The following is an 18,257-nucleotide window of genomic DNA, read 5'->3' as shown; positions in this document are numbered from 1 at the left end:
TCTCCCCCGGGCACCGAGAGACGCCCTCACACCCGGGGGGCGCGGCCTCGCCCCGCGCATGCGCAGCGCAGACATCGCCGCCTCCCCGCAAGCCTCGCGAGACCCCGGGTGACGCCTGGGCTGGGCCGCGGCTCGGGGCAGGCGGGACGATGGCAGCGGCAGCCGGGCGGCTCCTGGCGGCGACCGTGGCTCGCTCGGGGCGTGCGGGCTGGGGCGAGCCGGGCCGAGTCTCGGCCGTGTCGCTGGTGCCCTCCCGGGGCGCCACCGTCACCCGCAGCGGCGCCATTTTGCCCAAGCCGGTTAAGGTGAGTGAGGGGCGAGCGGGCGGAGGCGGCAGCAACGGCCGGCAGCGGTGGCCAATCGGTGCGGGCGCAGCTGCTGTGGGCGGGGCGGTGGCGCTGAGTGACAGTGCCTGGGACCAATGAGCGGGGGGCTGCGGGCGGGGATGCGGAAGCGCTCGGCAGCGGGAGGGAGACGGGAGCGGCCCCCGAGCGTGCGGGGCTCGCCGGGCCCGGGTCCCCCCGTCCCCCCGGCCGAGGCAGCGCTGCGACGCAAGGGGCAGAGCAATACCCGCCTCCCCGTCCCTAAGCCACGGGTGTTCGCTGCCCCGGGCTGCCCACTGGCCGGTGCGGGAGTGTTCGTAACGCTGTAATGCGGTAATAAAGCTCGGTGCCGTGACCGGGGCTTGGTTCTGCGGGCCGCTTCCCGGGCCCTCCGCATGCCTGTGGAGCCGGGAGTGCGCCGGTTCAGCCAAAGTGCGGCTTGCCTGGATGTAAAGATGCACTTTTTACAATGGACTCCTTGCAGACGCCCTTCGGCCTCCTCAGAGTGTTCAGCGTCGTGATCCCTTTCCTGTATGTTGGCACTCAGATCAGTAAGAACTTTGCAGCCTTGCTTGAAGAACATGATATCTTTGTCCCAGAGGATGACGACGACGATGATTAAAGGGTATGTCATTAACTACACCAGCAGTCTAATTATTTGTGCTTCCCGTTTGGCTTGGGGCAGGGAGGAGAATCTCAAACAAGGAAATACAGCCAGCAACAGCTTAGAAGATACACTTGCAGTTAAACACATGGACACAGATATGCCTTTGGCTATGAACTTTTTTGTTTCCTACCAGAGTAGGCCAGACTGGTGTCTGTGCAACCTCCATGCCACGCATTCCTTAGGGACTGGAAAAAGTGATGGTGTTTTAGATGTTGCCAGCTGAATCAGAAATGAAATGAAGTCAGTGAGGGTCTGTATGGCAGATAGCAGAGACACTTCAGTGCTCCTGCATTCCACATGCAAAGAAGGACAGCAGAGCTGCTGAGGGGTCTGAAGCACAGCTGTTACAAGGAGTGGCTGAGGGAGCTGGGGCTGCTTAGCCTGGTGAAAAGAAGGCTCAGGGGAGAGCTTACCACTCCCTACAGCTACCTGAAAGGAGGCTGCAGCCAGGTGGGTTCAGTCTCCTTTCCCAAATAACAAGCAACAGGACAAGAGAAAATAGCCTCAGGTTGTGTTAGGGGAGGTTTAGATTGGATATGAGGAAACATTTCTTCAGGGAAAGGGTTGTCCAGCACTGGAGCAGGCTGCCCAGGGATGTGGTGCCCTGGAGGTGTTTAGAGGAGGTGTAGATGAGGACTTAAGGACATGGTTCAGCAGTGGACTTGGCAGTACTGGGTTAGCAGCTGGGACTCAATGAACTTGAAGGTCTTTTCCAACATAAATGATTCCATGATTTTGTTCTACCTGTTTATCTGTTTAAAAGTCTTCTCCTAACTCACAGAATGACTCTTTTAAAACAGAATCATGTACTGTCTGAAATTCTGATACAGGTGAACAATTTAAGAGCATTCCAGAACCCATCAGAACAAACTGTCTGGTGGTGTTACAACACTAATCTCTGGGTAGTAGGACCATTCAGACTCATTGCAGAAAGGAAGAATGGAAGTAATTCACCTTTATCTGCACTGTGCTACACTTTCTACCATTTTCTAGTATTCTCTTTAGGTTGTTTTTGTGTAAAGATTTGAGTTTAGGTGTATTTGATTCTTTATAGAACAAAGAAACTCTTCTAGGGAAGTTGTTGTAAGTAATGTAGATTTATAGTCAATTTGGTGGATATATTCTAGTTGATAAGGGGTTTTCCAGCATGCACTGTGAAGCTAAAAGCTGAGACTTAAAATCCTGCAAAGTCTGCACTGGCCTGTTGGAAACTCCCTTTATGTAAACCCCATCTTGTGTAGTTTTGGGAGGAGGATGCAGACTGCAGCTCAGTAGTGTGTCTGTAACAGCTTGTTCTTCTCTTTGCAGCACTGGAACAGAAGATCAGAAAGGAGAAAGCCATTGACAAAACAATGGTTCCAACATCTGTCACCTGTGTTTTGTCCTTCCTAAAGGGGACAGGGGGCTTTGTATCCCCCTTTGCCAGTGAGTGTCGTGCACATCTCTATGCTGGAAATCTGTAGATCAGGGTTGAAGGAAGTGCTTGATAGGCCCTGTGTCCTTGCACACACATGCTCACCTCATCAAAGACTGCTTGGGATGCCTTTAATTAGCAACATGGGAAACACTTAATTAAAGATCAAGAGATTGACATGTGCAGCTTTGGTCCCGTGGTTTTCTTTTTCTGTCTTAACCTTTCTATCTCTGGATGTCTGTTCCAGTAGGGAGGCTCTCCTCATGACATGTGCAGCTTTGGTCCCGTGGTTTTCTTTTTCTGTCTTAACCTATCTCTGGATGTCCGTTCCAGTAGGGAGGCTCTCCTCAGGCTTATTTTCTCTTTTGAGTCCTTTCAGTAACTCAGTACTGATCTACAGGACATGTGGAATCCTAGGGGAAGCAGCAGCCCCACAACACAGCCCTGTTAAAGAATGGAGTGCACATTGACAGTGGCACTGTTCAGCAACCTGGCAGCTGTATCTGATGGGGACTGTGTCATTAACTTCACCTCACTGAAGATGAAAGACAGTTTTATCATCACAGAGTTAAAGCTTTGAGTGGTTTTGGTAAAAGTTGAGAATCACAAGTTGCAAATGAACTTGCTCACGTGTTTTATAGCATTTGATCTCTGAACACTGGCCCCAAGTATCTAATATTTCCTAGGTAGCTCAGTACTTCCTTCTGAAAGAGCCCTAAGGTATTTATTTTCTTCACTCTATGAACTTCAACTCCTCTTTTCATAAAAGTGTTTGTTCTTGCACTTAAATCCTTGGATCATAGACTTAAAAGGTCTTTGCTGTTATGGCACAGAAGAGCATCTTTAGTCACAGCAGACCAGCTGTTCTCTCAAAATTAAACCTTGAGAGGTTGGTCAGTTGTTTCTTTTTCTGAAGCCAGCACTGCCCCACTGTCTCATGGTTTCTGGTCCCTAGATCTGGCCTCTTGACTGCCCACTTCCTCCTTCCTAATTGGTGTTGCTGTTGAATTGGAAGCAGTGTATAGTTCCAAAAGCACATTTGCTCCCTTATTCTTTGGCACAGCTTTTAATGTTTGCTCAATAACTCTCCAGCATGGCTACTGAGAGAAAAGGGAGCCTGTAATCTGAGTAACCCCAAGAGCTGCAGCCAAAGGCAGCTGTCAGGTTCTTGAGGCACTTGAGTTGCCCCCTCCTTGCCCGAAGCCACCTGAGAAGCAGTTGTTCCAGTTTATCTGCTCTTGGCAGCCAGACATGGACCTACTTCAGTTTTATATGCTGCCAAAATCCTTTTCACTGCTTTGTCCCACAGTCCCTCCTGGGCCCCTCCTGACTTTGTCAACCCTGTCCTTAAAAACATGCCAACCCTGCAGCTCCAAGGTATCCATGCACACATCCCTGAGGAGTGCTGTGTTACAGTCCTCATGGGAAAGAAAGGCCCAGTATTACAGGACAAAAATATGTTTATTTAGGCTGGAAAAAAAGAATTTTGAGTGTACTACAAAGATCCAGTGCTGGTCACATCTGGAAGAGCTCCAGCACCCAGTTACTTGCTGAAAACCTGTTCTCTGCTGAGAGAATAAATTCTCCTTATCCCTCTCAAAAGGGAACTGGTAATCCCTGACTCACTGGATGAGGTGATGGTGGGACAGCATTTCCTGACAGGCTTCAGAAGCTCTTACACTTTCCTATTCTAGAAAACAGTACAAATCCCCCTTTTCCAGGTAATTTCGTTTTACAGCAGAGAAATGGACTCCGCTGATGTTTTATTGCACAAGGATTTATTTGCCCACTGGATTTGATATTTTCTCTGTGAGAAACGAAGGAGACTGATGTCCAATAAAAACCACAAGGTCAACACAAGTCATAGGATGAAACTGCAAGATACTGCATGAATACACGTGTCCCTCAAGCACAAGAACATTTCTGTGAGTACAGGGGCTTTTCTGAAGGCCTGCCCTCTCCCTCACAGAACTAACATCTACAGATGGGGCTGCAGGATAAGCACAAACAGCCACAGCCAGGCTGTGGTGGGGTTATTCAGCAGACACCCCAGGGCAAGTGATGGGATAAATGCCATCTGCTGAAAATACACATTGGCAAAACTAGGAAAGGACAGCTCTTCAAACAGATTGTAATCCCTTGCACATGCTCTGGATTCACCATTAGGCTCCTAAGATGCTAGAGAATCTTTCTGTATGGATTTTTTTTTCTGTTGTATAGAGCTTTATTTGTAATATAAGGCAGGAAGACACAGAGTCAGTTCCTCAGGGATTGTGGCCCGCATAGAACTTGGACAGAAAGTCTTTAGGTTGCGGGGTTTCCGTCTCGTGGAAGTACCTCATGATGTGAGTCCTCTGCTTCCAGACATTAATGGTTTCTTGAAGCTCCATTTTCCCCTGCACACACACAAAAGAATTTTAGACTAGTTGGCACTTAGAGCCCAAGTCTAAGCATGCAGTACTGTGAATGAACTTAAAAACACCTACGAAAATAACAGCTGCATCAGCAGTTCTGCACTCCTACAGCCTGCACGCATCATCTGCACTGTGACACAAATACACTGCTCCTGCCTTGGGACTTACATGGATTTCTCTGCAGCACAGCTTCCCAGCCCTGTGAAACAGGCAAAAGACTCTTTCCCCTTCTTAAAACCTGCTTTGTTTCTCTCCTGACCCGCACCTCCCATAAAATTCTACACAACATTCCTAACTTTCGACCACCTCTGCTGAATTTGGGTGAAGAGCAACACTTCAGCTGTAAAATTAACTGCTGCCAAGTGCTTTGCACCAGTATCACTGCCACTGAGACGTGCAACTTCTTCATGATTTCATTCTTTTGTACTGGTTTTATAGGATGGCAGCACAGAGCAAAATGAGACTGCCTGGAATTGTCACCTAGCATACTAAGATTTTATCAGATTTTTTCATCATCTAAAGACAGAGTAATGGTCTTGAAATGCAAGAAAAAAAAAACCAGGTGAGAATGGCAGTCCTTGTTTGGAAGCTTTCTGATGCATTAGAACTGCAGAGGTCAGTTGCTGTTGCTCAGACACAATTTGAAGGCTGTGGTGCTGATTGTTGCTTGGAAGCAGACAGGTCTCTCAGGCCTGTAACACCACCAGATGTGTTACAGAGCTGCAGAGTTCTGCCACCCAAAACCAGCTTCTCACCAAGTACTCACACTGTAATACATGTTTCAGAATCAGTAAAGAAAATAATTTTCCAATCCAATGAAGTACTGTAGAGGGTAGAAAGTTCATTTTTATTAGTAAACTAGAGAACAGCACCTATTTTCCCTTTTCATTGCTGTTGTTAAAAAAAAGACAAGCAAGCAAGAAAAATAAGGAACAAACTTCGTATTTTAATTGTCGCTTTGCTTGGCATACACTTGCTGAATTCTAAAGCCACCTGATCCCTTATCAACAGGTTTGCTGACATAGGTATTACCAATCCAGCTGCAAGAGACAACCACAGGCTGGTACAAAGCTGTCCCTCTCCTCATCACACTCCCCAGCAATCATCACATTCTCTGCAGCTTCAACAAAGCAGAAGCAACTGCGTGTACCTTAATAACCAGCATGTCTATCACGCGTGGATCCGTAACGTGCGCGTTCTTCATGAACATCTCCCGCACCTTGTTCCGCCCCTGTTTCACCGTGAGGTCCAGCTGGTACAGGTGCACTACGAGAAACACAACACCTACTGCGGTCACCGGCGGCGCTCCGCCCTCGCTCCGCCGGCACCGTGCGAACATCGCTACACCGGCGCTTCGCCAATGTCATTCAGGCCGTTCCGACCTTGAGCCCGCGCGGCAGGCCCAGCGTCCCTCACCCACCCGTGTTGGGCACCTCGCGGTACCAGGCCCGGTACAGCTCCCTGACGCGCCGCTTCGCCTCGCCCAGGTCCCGGCTGAAGATCGGCTTCACGGCGGCCGACACCGCTCCCTTGCCCGCCACCGCCATCTTGGTGCCGCCGTCCCCGCCGCCCGCGGGAACGCGCGGGGCACGGCAACTCCTCCTATTGGCCGGCCGGGCTGCCACTCAAGCCTTCCAGGCCGGCCGCCTCCCATCCGATTGGTCAGAAGAAACGCCAATCACCTAATCGGTGCGCTGCAAGGGGCGGAGCAGCTGCTGAGCGGGCCCCGCCTCCTGAGGCCGCAGCGCCCCTCAGGGCCCGCTCCGCCCTCAGGGCCCGCTCCGCCCTCAGGGCCCGCTCCTCCCTCAGAGCCCGCTCCGCCCTCAGGGCCCGCTCCGCCCTCAGACCCCGCTCCGCCCTCAGGGCCCGCTCTCTCCTCAGAGCCCGCTCCGCCCTCAGAGCCCGCTCCGCCCTCAGGGCCCGCTCCGCCCTCAGGGCAGGTCAGGGCTATGGTGTGGAGCGATCCATTTGTTCCCTTTGCCCCCGGAACGCCGCAATCGGCTGCTGTTCGGTCTGCCAGCTGGACTTTCTCCCGGTATACTCTTGCATGCTAGAAAAGACACTCCCTACGTCAGCTATAGCCAAGTTTTTATCCAAATACACGGGTCCCAGGACCTCTCCAAAGTTAAGTTCTCTTTAAACACACTGGGGAATGTGCTGGCCCCTGTAAATCCTAAGAAATGCAGTTCGGTGTCAGTGAACAGACCAGAAAAGTAAGGCTGAGGTGATCTTGAAAGACGCAGGTGCTGGGCGTGAGGAGAGAAATGTCAGGTGAGTACCTGAGGCAGGAGCACAGCACGACTGAGGCAACCACAAAGAGGACAGACAAGAAAGAAAGTTTCACATCACTTTTATTCTTTCGAGTTACTTTGTGAATGAAAAGCATAAATGTTCGGTTCCTGCTGAAGTTCAAATCTTAATGGCCTAAGTATTTGCATAATTCAATAGCTTTCATAGCTTCCACAATTACTATTACACTAAATTACTATTGCCACAAGCATTCAATTTCAGATTATTTTTTTTAGTGGGGTTATACATAGGAACTCCTTTCTGGTACTGTCTCTTTAGATGTGGTAAAGGAACTATTGCTAATGTTAAAATCAACATACCTTTGCAACTTCCAAACAATTTGTCAGGAATATTACAGAAAGAAAGAGAAAGGTAGCTCTGAAACCTACGGCTATACAGTTTCAAACAGTGTAATCAAACAATTTGTCAGGAATATTACAGAAAGAAAAAGGTAGCTCTGAAATTTATAGCCATACACTTTCAAACAGTATAACTCCATCCCTTTGTGAGTTCCAAACCTGCCCAAGAGCTGACTTTATGTAATGCCAAGAATAAAACAGTTTTAATTGGAGGAGACAGTAAATCTAAACACCAGGATTTCTCCTTAAATGTATTTATCAAAATTTTTGTATTTTGCAAATGACCTTCTTCTGTGGCTGAAACACTGTATGGATTATTTATGTACTCCTTGGTATTTACTCCTACTGGAGGCATAGTGTGATGTAAGGGTTGTCAGCATTAAAACTTACTTTCTTAGAGGCTGTAAAGGAAGACAGTGCAATATTTGTTCAACATAGAGAAGTGTGTAATAAACAGGAAGGAATGAAGGGGACACGTATGTCCTGGACGGTAAGATTTTCCAGAAGCACTACTCTGAAATGACATTTTATTGTCACCTTGTTGTTGAATGTGAAGCTCTCTTGTCTGATTGAAGAACCACAGCTAGAATTAAGCTCAACAAGATATTGGCCGAGATCCTTACTTTACACAGATGTGGCCTTGTGCACAGACTGGAGATTGAACCTGGCACGATCCTGCCTAGAGCTGCAATGTTCCTGACAGAGTTTGGGGGGTGGTGGTCTGTCAGTGAAAGGAGTGGTGTGCTCTATCTTGGGAGAGCTCGCAGCAGGAATGGGTGTGGAGAGTTCGTGACTCCAAAGTGAGCATCCACCCGTGGCCTGCGCTGGTCCTCGGGGAGCACGAAAGTGAATTTCTGCAGGAGAGTGGTAAAGAAGAGAAAGAGCTCCATCCTGGCCAGCTGTTCTCCCGGACAGGCACGGCGACCTGCGAGAGAGGGAAGAGGACGTGTCTGTCAAAGAGGGCAATAATCGATGCTGGAGTTGCCACGGGGGGAGCAGATCACCCTCCAGCTGTGCTTCTGACCTGCAGCTGGACCCTCCCCTCAGATTTACCTGCTGAGAAGGGCAGGAAGGCCTCTGGTTTCACAAACTGCCCCTTTGCATCCAGGAAGTGTTCGGGATAAAACTCGTTTGGTTTCTCCCAGACTGTCTCATCCTTCAGCACGGAAGACAAGTTGGTGATGATGGTTGTCCCCTGCAGAAGAGGAAACAACTTAAATGAGGACAGCAGCATTGTCTTGGCACAACAGAACAGTGCCGGTCCCTCTCTAGTCCCTGTCTACCAACTAATAGCACCCATTTCCACTTCTGCATCTTATCTGAAGCAGAGGTAAAGCAGGGCCCTTTTCCAATGGTATTTGGTGCCTGCCCTACACTCTGAAGCACCAGAACTTTTGCAATTTGTAGCCTTTCAAAGGCTGCTGCATGCAAATGCCAATTTCACAGCTCCACACTGGAAACAGCCTCTGCTTCTCAGATCCTCCTGGACTTGTTCTATAGCTGCAGAGAAGAAGCTGACCGACAGACTTCAAAGGCCAACTTTCACAGGGACCGTGGAAAATCACAGATCACTTTCAAGGTTCTAAATCAGAGGGGATACCACACAGCTATAAAAAAATTACAAAAATATCCCAGACTTGAATTCTGCCACTGCTGCAGTGCAGCTGCTTGTCACAGAGGAACTGGTCTGAATGCCAGTGGCATTTGAGTAGCTTCAGAGGTTAGAACTTAACTGCAACCATCTCAGGAAAGCCAGTAAGCTGGTGTTGAGTGCCTCCAGAGAGCCTGATGGGCTTCTTCTGACAGGCAGTGAATATTACAGCTCATTGAGAGGAAAGGAAGCCTTTGCACTGAGCTGCCACTGCAGTTGTGTTCCCTCAGAACAAGCGGAAGCCTAGAACACAGACAGGACCGTCTGCCTGAATTTAGCACTTCAAAATGTCCTATTTTAGTGCTCAACAGTGACTGTAATTGGGGCTGGAAGTGAAACACTGCAGGGTTGGACAGGATCATCTCCACTCCATGCCTGGCATCTGCACAAGGAGAGGCTGCTGTGTTGCTTATATGGTCACCTTGGGAATAAAGAAGCCTTGCAACTCGGTGTCCCGGTATGTCCTGTGAGGTAGCCCAATAGGAACAATATCCCCACAACGCTGGACTTCGTGGATCACAGCATTAGTGTAAGGCATGCTTGCTTGGTCCGTCATGCTGGGGGCTCTGTCTCTGCCAATCACGTTATCAATCTCTGCCTGGACCTTACCTGAAAACAGAAGAGATAAAGAATTAGAGGACCCTTAGAGAACCAGAAGCAGCAGGTACAAGCTGAGGCTGCATGAGATTGTAGGCACTGTGTGAGAACAGGACAGGCAGTTAGAGACAGAAACCAGACTGGAAGGTGTTTTGCAGTTGACCGGTGACTCTGTGTAACTGTTCTTTGATCAAAGCATCCTTAATAAAGGCCTTGCCACTTGATATGCCATCTTACCCCTCCTCTAAGCAGCTTGAAGGATACCTGGTCAAGCAGCATTAGAGAATTTAACCAATCAGCATCTATTGCAAATACTGGAAGAGGGTACACTGACCATGGCCATTCCCCAGGTGAAGCCCTCAAAATGAAGGTGACAGCAAACCTGCCCTTTGAACTCCAGTCTTGTTATCGTGGCTACCCCCCTGCCAGAACAGCTGTTTGGGAAGTGTTTCTCCTCTGTTTCTGCTAGACCAACAATCACCAAAGCTGTTCCTCATTGTGAAATCCTTGTGGAAAAATGAGTCTTGAAGGGAAGAGGCTACACTTCTGTAAGTAATTTTCAGACTTACTCTGTATTTCTGGGTGGAGAAGCATGTACAGCAGTGCCCACCGGAGGGTGGTGGAGGTGGTCTCAGAACCAGCTGTAAACAAGTCCATGGTCACCAGACGAAGGTTTTTATAGTGGAAACCGTTCTCTTCAGCTGCCTTACCCTGTTGACAGCAAAAAAGTGGGTGACTGGAGCTGGGGTATTTGCTGGGCAAGAAGATCACTGCCCAGAGAAGTGCTGAAAACACTAGATCCATTTTTTAGCTTGTGTTCATCTTTTTTATTGAAAGAGTAAAGCACAGCACAAGCAACAGTCTGAGCATGAGTGATGTACTTTCTAACCCTGTTACCTCCTGTATTTGAAGGTCCTCAACCACCCCCCATAGAGAAGAATTCTACCCCTGCCTTCAGGACAGAAGTAAACACCTTCAGCTCAAACAGACAGCAGGCCCTTGTCACTCACTGAAACATCTTTCCCTAGAGAAGGTGGAACACAGTTATGCATGTTTGATCAGATGATAAAAGCCACAGAGTAGAGAGGAAGCTGCATTGATGTGGCAAATGAAAAATTAGCATTATTTTAAGGGCATTATCTCTAGCTATGCATTACAGATTCTTGCTGCTCCTGCCCTGGTATTTTCTTGCAATTAAAAAAAAAAAAAAGATCAGGGTTATCAGGTTAAAGGATTATTGTTGCCTATTAAGTCTGCAACACCACTTGCAGCAAAACTGGTCTCTCATCCAAATGCTAATTGAGCTCAAATTTGTTAGCATATGAGATATGACAAGCTCTCTGCATGAGTTCATCTGCTTGTCTTTTCTAATCCTCTTTATACTTCCCTTTCCTAGGGACTAGCTTCTGTTAAGTTATTCTGTATATTTAGATGCTGTTGTAATATGGATAGCAATTAATAATGCATTTAAGACTCAACCGTTATTCCAATAAAAGATCTCAGACAAGGGAGTTTGGGACGGACTTGATCCAAGTTAACTCAGGAGAGGGATTTATCAGACCGGCTATCAGGTGATGTCAGTGAGCAGAAGAGAGGCGTGACAAGAGGCAGCACCCACCCCAGGCTGTAGTGCTCAGTGCAGAGTGAGGTGGGTCACGTTGCTCTGCCCATGGGCTGCAGGTGCCCGACCCCCACAGCATGGCAGGGTTTGTTATGCAGAGCAGCAGCCCAGCCTGAGGACTGCAATGGTGGAAGTGATGTGCAAGCAGAATTTGCTAATATTGCTCATCTGGCACTTGAAATTTAGTGAATCCATGTGCAGAAACATATGGCAGATGGACAGGCTGACCCAAATATCTTTGTGCCTTACTAAATTCAATGCAAGACTCCTTTCAATCTCAATGAAGTTCAGATTTAGGCCTTCCTCTGATATCTAGCAAACTAGTTCTTAGCAAGCACTTCAAACATATATATCTCAAAGGAGACAGTAGTTTCAAATCATAACTTGGTTTAAAGGCAGTCTGTCGATGGGACAATGACACCAAAAGTCCAACTGTTGCTCCAGTTTTGTGACTGATTTTGAGGCATCAGTCACTAAGGCGCTGACATTACACAGAATCTTTCATGCTGACTCATTCCCTGGTACAAACTTAGGACAATTAGTGAATTCTCAATCATAGCCTTTTAAAGCCTTCAAATTTTGGTAGGCTGGAAAGAAGGAAGTTCCTAGATTCTGAAGGAAATGTGAAGGCAGAAAATGGAAGCAAGAACATCAGCAGATAACATGGTGTCTTAAGACAATGAAAGAGGTTCCGGCATGAAGAATACCTTTCTTCTCAATATACAATGTGAAATGAAAAAGTAGGATATTAGTTGGTAAGCAGTTTTGTGCAGCTCTAGGAGGAAAGTCAGCTTCACAAGCTTGAACAGGCAAAGAAACTGCTTCTGACCCTGGAGGGTCTGCTAGTATCACCCTACCTTCTCCATTTCCTTTAAAAAGACATCTGTGATATCTCGGGTGTAAGCAGGGTCCCAGGTCTTCCTGTGCTTATCTAAGGCCACATCTATGAAGTCCATTAACTCCTTTTGCGCTCGAAAGACTTTCTGTGGCACTCCAGGGATGCGCACCAAAATGGGCACCACGTTAAGAAGCTGGGGTGTGAGAACCAGGGAGAGCAACAAAGAAAAAGAGAGAAGATATTACATGATGCAAAAAAAAGAAAAATTATGAAAACACAATTTTCTCAAGCAAGCAGCTTCTTACAGCTTGTGGTTTACCTGAGGCAGGAATCCAGTTTCTTCATCCAAGGAATTTTGAAATAATGGTGACAGCTTCTTGAATGTCTCATCATTGTAGTCAAAACGGTCTCCAAAGACAATGCTGCAGATCATGTTGCAGATAGCATTACTTAAGAGAACATGTATATCAAAAGATTTACCTGAAAATGAAAATGGAGACGACCAGGCAAGCCAGGGCAGTCCCGTTCAGTAATACTGGTAAAATCCAATAGAGACCAAGCCATGAAGCTCAGCAATACCAAACTGCTGGACCTCATCTGTCAGCCATGAGAATACACAAATGCCACCTCGATGACACCAGGAAGAAAAGCCCCCAAACTACTCAAAGCATCACACTACAAAATGATGATCATCCCATTCTTACTACTATTTGCTTGATCTATGTTTAAAGAAGAAAACTCCCAAGAAAAATTGAGTCGCAGGGTTGTTCTGTGACTTGACCAGGTAACACTTTTTTCTGTGTCTAGATGACAGGCTGTGAACTCTCAACTGCACTTTTATTGCATGTGATAATATATTCCACTAAACTTCATCAAGTTAGAGTTACTGAGCTCTGGGAATAATTCTTTTACCTCTCTATTTCTAATTTCCTATTTGTTCACTGTTTCCAATGTATTAGTGTTACGGTAGCCCCACTGTGTAAAGCAGAAGTGGCTCCAAGAAGGGCAGATAGACTGGAAACACTGCATTGCATGGCAAGAGAGCACTGCATGCAAACAGGAGTGACTGTAGAATTGCTTCTCCCTGCATCACTGTATTGCCTTTTCCTGTGATTTCCCCATCCTTGTGGATGTCACAAACCTTCTTCAGACTTGATTTCAGAACAAAGAAATCCAGCTTCCTCTATCACTCGCTCCTCCAGGGATTTCTTTCCCATCCCAAAGTTCCTCAGCGTAGAGAGTGCAAATCTCCTTAGCTCCTTCCAGACATGCCCATATCTTGCCACAATAATTCCTGGAATTGTAGATGAGCAAGAAATGTCAGGTATCTGACTTGTACATCAAGTGAATTTTGCTAGAGAACAGCAATTGTGAGTCTGGAGTAACAGGTCTGTATGGATAGATGAAACAGCCTGACCTTGTGCAGCTTGTTCAGACAGCAATTCAGAAATGGATCACTGCACCTTCTGCTGCCTGTGCATGGCTGGCAAAGGTACAGGGGGATTCCATGGGAGCAAAAAGGCTGCTAAGGATAAAGGAATCAACCCTCCAAACCATTCAGCATTGTTCCCATAGCTTGTGTGAACTGGGTAGCAGCTTGTGCCACCACACAGCAGCTGAGGATGTGATGTAGGCAGGATGCAGGAAAATACTCTGTCTTGAATGAAAGTCACCATGTTTTTTTAAAACAACTTATATGGGACATTTTGCATCAGCATTTTGTCTTAAATAAGCACCATAAGCATTCATTTGTGGCTGTTGGGAGTTGGCAGAAAGGTTGTACCACTTCTAGTGTCCTTACACAGCTGAAGAAGTGTGTGCTTGCTGGAGCTGTACTACAGCCACTAGGGGAGGCCCCATTTAATCAAATCGGAGTTTATCACCACCAAAGGGTGCCAGACATGCAAGGAGGTTGACCAGGAGGACACACAAAGGTGCACTGCACTGAGAAAGCCTTGCCTCTACCCAATCCTTCTCACAGTAGTGCTGTCAAGGAACGTCCATTTTCATGGGACTTGCCTTCAGAATTCTCTCCATAGCCCATGTGCTCGTATATTGGAAAAGGCGGCCGGTCAGCAAAATCCTCCGATTTGTGGACCAGGGCTTCCTTCACTGTTTTATACCCATTCAGCACTACTAGGTTGGTCCAGCAGTTCTGGAGACTGAAGATGTTTCCAAACTTCTTCTGGAGCTGCCAAGATAAAAAAGCATGTCCCTGAAAATGAGCTGAGTGTAACCTCAGAAATATCACCATATCCTTCCTGAGGGCATTTAATACTGAGTGAGCTTTGAGGTACTTTTATTCAGAGATCTTCAGCTGATCTTTGACCTTGATCTTTGCAGTGCAACAGCTCCAAGCAGTGCCAAGCAGCAGCTGTAGCAGGGATCAATACCCTGTAAGTGGAAAAATTTAGAATATGCCTATCCTAGCTAAACTGTTGTCATCAGCATTGTGCAAGTACTTTTAAATTTGTCAGGAACCTTTTTGGGGATTTTCAGACTGCATGCTCAATAATGAAGTATTTCCTAATGTTTCTGTTTATTTTGATCTGAAAGACTAAGTAAGTTCTGAGTTAGACTACTTCTGCTGAAGGAAATACTGATAATAAGGTGATATGTAAGCCCTTTAACGGGACATGGACTCCTGTGAAGGCAGGTCAAAGCTCCCCTCCTAGTCAGGAACACTGAGCAAACCTCAGAAGCACATTGTTTAAAGACAGTGCAAGAGTAGCAATACCCCACAGTTTTCTTCTACTTTTTTTCCCCCGTCTTTTTTTCTTTGTTTAAAAGCTAAGATTCTTGATTTCTGTACTGTAGCATTGCAAGGAATTGAAGTACTTAATACTGTATTTGCAGTAGGGTTCAAAAGGGAATGAGCACTTCACTGGCTCTAGAGATAGATCATTAAAAATGATTACTGGTCAAGATTGTGGTCAGCATGACCCTGACGTGATGTGATTTGAAAATGGTAAGCTTTTGGACTACATGCAAGCAAATCATACAAATGCTAAACTTAGTTTCTCCACTTGGCAGGTTTTGGACAGGCAGCTGACCTAGAAAAGAGGCCTTTAGAGTTTGCAAGCTGAAGCACAAAACACCCCTGGTTTATCTGCTGCAGGCTGTGAAAGCCCTGCCTTCCCTCTGAGAAAAGCTAAGCCCTGACTTTGAATGGGAACCTGCAGACATTTTGGGCATTGCTGCAGGGGCAAATCCCACAAGCTGGTCTCTTTAACTGAAACTGTCACAGGCCTGCAGGCATGCTTCACTAACTCCCTTGAAAGCCTGCCATTCCTGCAGCCACATTCCCAGCCCACAGATATTTGTTTGTCTCCCTTGTGTGTACAACCCCTGCTCCTTTGCCTCCAGGCCAGCCCTCCAGGTCAGGCTGGCAGCCAGCTCTACAGCACCAGCACCTCTCTGGGGCACAGCGTAGTCTCCCACTGAGCTCACACAGAGATGGGGAGACAGAGGTTGGGAAGTGCTGGTGCATGATGATCTCTTTGTCTGTGAGGGCCAGGTCAGTGTCCTTGAGCAGTGACTTGCTTCATCCTGGACTTTGGAGAGCGTAGTGATACTGAAGTTGGCCAAAAATAAACTACCATAATTTGAAGTATTGCAAAGCAGGTATGCTTTACTGTAGCACTGGACTCCTCGAACTGAATGAGTGTCAAGAATGAATGAAACACCCTTTACAACAGGGTATTTATTCCATCTTGATCATACATATCCATAGCAGCGTGCTTCCCAGCTACTACATAAACATCACTTTTCCTAGGGCTTACCTGCACGCATCTGCCTCCTACTGGAAGTCCTTTCATGGTCCTAGAGGGTCATTGAAAGCTGTCTCTGGGAGTTAGACTCGCTGAGTGCTTCAATATTACAAGTGGCCTTCCCTTGAACTTTTTCTTTGGCCATGTGCTCTTGTTTCTTGTTACGTACCTTGCCAAAACACCCACTATATTCCTCATTATCTGTTTATCCAGCTATGTTTATCGTCCTGTGTGCATGCTTTTACATTCTTTTATCTTTTTTTGCTAGTTAGTCTTAAAGCTCTATCTAACAACTTCAGGGGAAATGAAAATTCCTGTTCTCTGTGTTACGTAACTGCAGCTGATGCCAGGGTGTGACCCACCCCTCCTTGGCCCGCGGTGGATTGTATGTGCAGTGTTTTGTTCAGGGGCTGCCACTCACCTGGCCGAAGGAGTGGTGGGGCTTGTGGAAGTCAATGGAGAACATGGTGCCGATGAACGGCAGCGAGGCTGGGCCTGGTGGGTAACGGCTCCACTTCTTTCTGCGCTTCATGAAGTCCAGCAGTAAAGCAAACACTGTCAGAAAAACTCCCAGTACAGAGATGTTGCTCCAGACGGATGACAGCTGGGACATCAGCCACAGGAGTATTGCCATTTTGTAGCCCGTCTACTCCTTGTTCTTCTACTTTTGACCCAACACTGTTGCTGCCAACTTTTGCCTTTCCTCTTCTCCTCTCTCAGTTTCTTGCCCTGACAGCTGCCCCTTTCTCCTTGCTCCCTCCTCTTCCCTGCACTTTTTTCTGCTGCTCCCTTCTCCCTGCACTGCCTGGCTTTTGATTGTGAAACTTGGCTCTCCCTCAAAGCTCCTCCTCTGCTCGGTTCAGCCTTCGGGGAGTGGTGATGGGGGTCACCCCTCCTCCTTTCCTCCTCCCTCTCTTCTTTCCCCAAGGCCGGAGCTCAGAGGGCTCTGTTGCTGCCGAAAGTGGTGGCTGGTGCCGACAGTGCCCTCAGTGGGGCAGAGCTGGCTGAGCCCTGGTGTTTGAGTGCCTTCTCTCACAGACAAGGAGAAGTTCACAAGCAACCAGTCCTGCTGCATTCTCATGGGGAGATTTAGAAAAAAGTTGTTTAAATGTGAGTCACCTTCTTGTTAGTATGGGCAAGTCAAGGAAGAAGCAGCTCCTAAACACAGATCATACAGGTTTTTGCTTGCAGGCTAAGAAGAGGTTCCATTGGAACTTGAAGAAGTTCGGGTTAGAGCAAACATTCCCTTACAGAAAGCACTTACTACAGAAATTAGCTTAAAACACTGAGATTTTAAAAAGAATTTGTTTCTAGGATTAAAAATGTTTAACAAACTCCAAGTGTCAGTCAGCACAACAATCTCAGCATTTGTAGAAAACAGCTGAGGTACAAGGAAGAAGTCACACTTACTACAAGGTGCCTCAAATATCCAGCCTTTGGGGTAGCAGTAATGCCAACACAGTTATGGAGTTAGTCAAAGTATTTCCTAAAGCAGCACAGCTGTGTGCTCCTGGCATCCCCTGCCCTCGGTGATCAATAAGCCTTGCCCTTAGGACAGTCAGCTCTAGATAAAAAGAAGCAGTAAACCCATCACAGCTTGATCTGTGATCTCAGCGTGATCAGAGGAAAGACTCCTAATGGAAGAGTTGCTGCAGCAGTGAAGGAGAGCTCAGGCTGCAAGGCAATGCACCTGCAAATCTGTGCAGGCAGCGCTGCTGTGCAGCCAGGGCCTCCAATGGCCTTTCCCCTGCCAGGGGAGGCACCTCCATGCTCATTGTCTGTGTGCTGACCTTGCCTTGCTGGAGTCTCCACAGCAGAATCCTGTTTTGAAGGCATCATGACTCAGAGTTCGGGGTTTGTGTCAAGTATTTTGAAACAAACATGTAGAATGGGAAACAACTGGGGGAATGACCAGGTCCCAGACCAGTGCAGAATTGTGATTTCTTTTGACTTACAGAGACATGCCGGGGTGGTTCACATATGAGTGCTGCCCCAAAGAGCACAGTGTCTTCAGGAAGGACCGGCTGGAAACAGTGAGGAGAGGTGGTGTGCTGTGCAGAGGAGTGCCCAGAACTTGGCCATGGCAGAGGTGGTGGGGCCATCTGAGAGCCTGTGGACAAGGAGAAGGTGGCAAAGTGTTATGGGCAGTGCTGTGCTCTTTGAGGGCAAACTCCTCAAAGCATGAGATCAGTGTGTCTCATTTATCTCCTGGACAATGTAAAGCTTTTAACATCATTTTCTACAGCTCTTTTGACTAAATCCACGCTATACAGCCTCACAGGGTAGCTGAGAAAGTGGGTGGATAATTGTTTAG

General features: G+C 47.3%; 3 protein-coding genes across 4 annotated transcripts; 1 reads left to right on the top strand and 2 right to left on the bottom strand.

The window, feature by feature from the left end:
• Positions 1 to 77: 77 nt before the first annotated feature.
• SMDT1 (single-pass membrane protein with aspartate rich tail 1) lies at positions 78 to 2,589 on the top strand. Its single transcript, XM_039725478.1, has 3 exons — positions 78 to 305; positions 808 to 948; positions 2,299 to 2,589. The coding sequence occupies exons 1-2, from the start codon at positions 150 to 152 to the stop codon at positions 943 to 945; spliced, it is 294 nt and encodes a 97-aa protein (XP_039581412.1). The 5' UTR covers positions 78 to 149; the 3' UTR covers positions 946 to 948; positions 2,299 to 2,589.
• Positions 2,590 to 3,846: 1,257 nt separating this feature from the next.
• Positions 3,847 to 6,410, bottom strand: NDUFA6 (NADH:ubiquinone oxidoreductase subunit A6). 2 transcript variants are annotated; one of them, XM_039725509.1, is made up of 3 exons: positions 6,239 to 6,404; positions 5,969 to 6,084; positions 3,847 to 4,800 (listed from the first exon to the last, which is right to left on the bottom strand). In XM_039725509.1, exons 1-3 carry the CDS (start codon positions 6,363 to 6,365, stop codon positions 4,669 to 4,671), a joined length of 375 nt encoding a protein of 124 aa, XP_039581443.1. In that variant the 5' UTR covers positions 6,366 to 6,404; the 3' UTR covers positions 3,847 to 4,668. The 2 variants fall into 2 exon arrangements, with proteins under 2 accessions (XP_039581443.1, XP_039581444.1); XM_039725510.1 differs by lacking the exon at positions 3,847 to 4,800 and adding an exon at positions 4,925 to 5,017 and having other exon boundaries at positions 6,239 to 6,410.
• A 1,126-nt stretch (positions 6,411 to 7,536) lies between these two features.
• LOC120510076 (cytochrome P450 2D17) lies at positions 7,537 to 16,577 on the bottom strand. The gene is made up of 9 exons (XM_039725508.1): positions 16,365 to 16,577; positions 14,193 to 14,364; positions 13,315 to 13,467; positions 12,493 to 12,653; positions 12,193 to 12,366; positions 10,284 to 10,425; positions 9,539 to 9,726; positions 8,520 to 8,661; positions 7,537 to 8,391 (listed from the first exon to the last, which is right to left on the bottom strand). The coding sequence occupies exons 1-9, from the start codon at positions 16,575 to 16,577 to the stop codon at positions 8,213 to 8,215; spliced, it is 1,524 nt and encodes a 507-aa protein (XP_039581442.1). The 3' UTR covers positions 7,537 to 8,212.
• Positions 16,578 to 18,257: the final 1,680 nt, after the last annotated feature.

The sequence above is a fragment of the Passer montanus genome, unplaced genomic scaffold (genome assembly GCF_014805655.1).
Source record: "Passer montanus isolate IOZ18808 unplaced genomic scaffold, ASM1480565v1 scaffold55, whole genome shotgun sequence".
Lineage (NCBI taxonomy): Eukaryota > Metazoa > Chordata > Aves > Passeriformes > Passeridae > Passer > Passer montanus.
This window is presented reverse-complemented; position numbering and strand designations above follow the sequence as displayed.

Excerpts from the sequence above, each read along its gene's own strand:
- SMDT1 (XM_039725478.1), top strand. The coding sequence starts at position 150 with ATGGCAGCGGCAGCCGGGCGGCTCCTGGCGGCGACCGTGGCTCGCTCG. Across the intron at positions 306-807 it reads TTTTGCCCAAGCCGGTTAAG|ACGCCCTTCGGCCTCCTCAG; the intron begins GTGAGTGAGGGG and ends GACTCCTTGCAG.
- NDUFA6 (XM_039725509.1), bottom strand. The coding sequence starts at position 6,365 with ATGGCGGTGGCGGGCAAGGGAGCGGTGTCGGCCGCCGTGAAGCCGATC. Across the intron at positions 6,085-6,238 it reads CCGCGAGGTGCCCAACACGG|TGCACCTGTACCAGCTGGAC; the intron begins GTGGGTGAGGGA and ends TGTTTCTCGTAG. Across the intron at positions 4,801-5,968 it reads TAGACATGCTGGTTATTAAG|GGGAAAATGGAGCTTCAAGA; the intron begins GTACACGCAGTT and ends GTGTGTGTGCAG.
- LOC120510076 (XM_039725508.1), bottom strand. The coding sequence starts at position 16,577 with ATGGCAATACTCCTGTGGCTGATGTCCCAGCTGTCATCCGTCTGGAGC. Across the intron at positions 9,727-10,283 it reads TCTCCACCCAGAAATACAGA|GTAAGGTCCAGGCAGAGATT; the intron begins GTAAGTCTGAAA and ends TTCTGTTTTCAG. Across the intron at positions 8,392-8,519 it reads CTTCCTGCCCTTCTCAGCAG|GTCGCCGTGCCTGTCCGGGA; the intron begins GTAAATCTGAGG and ends CCTCTCTCGCAG.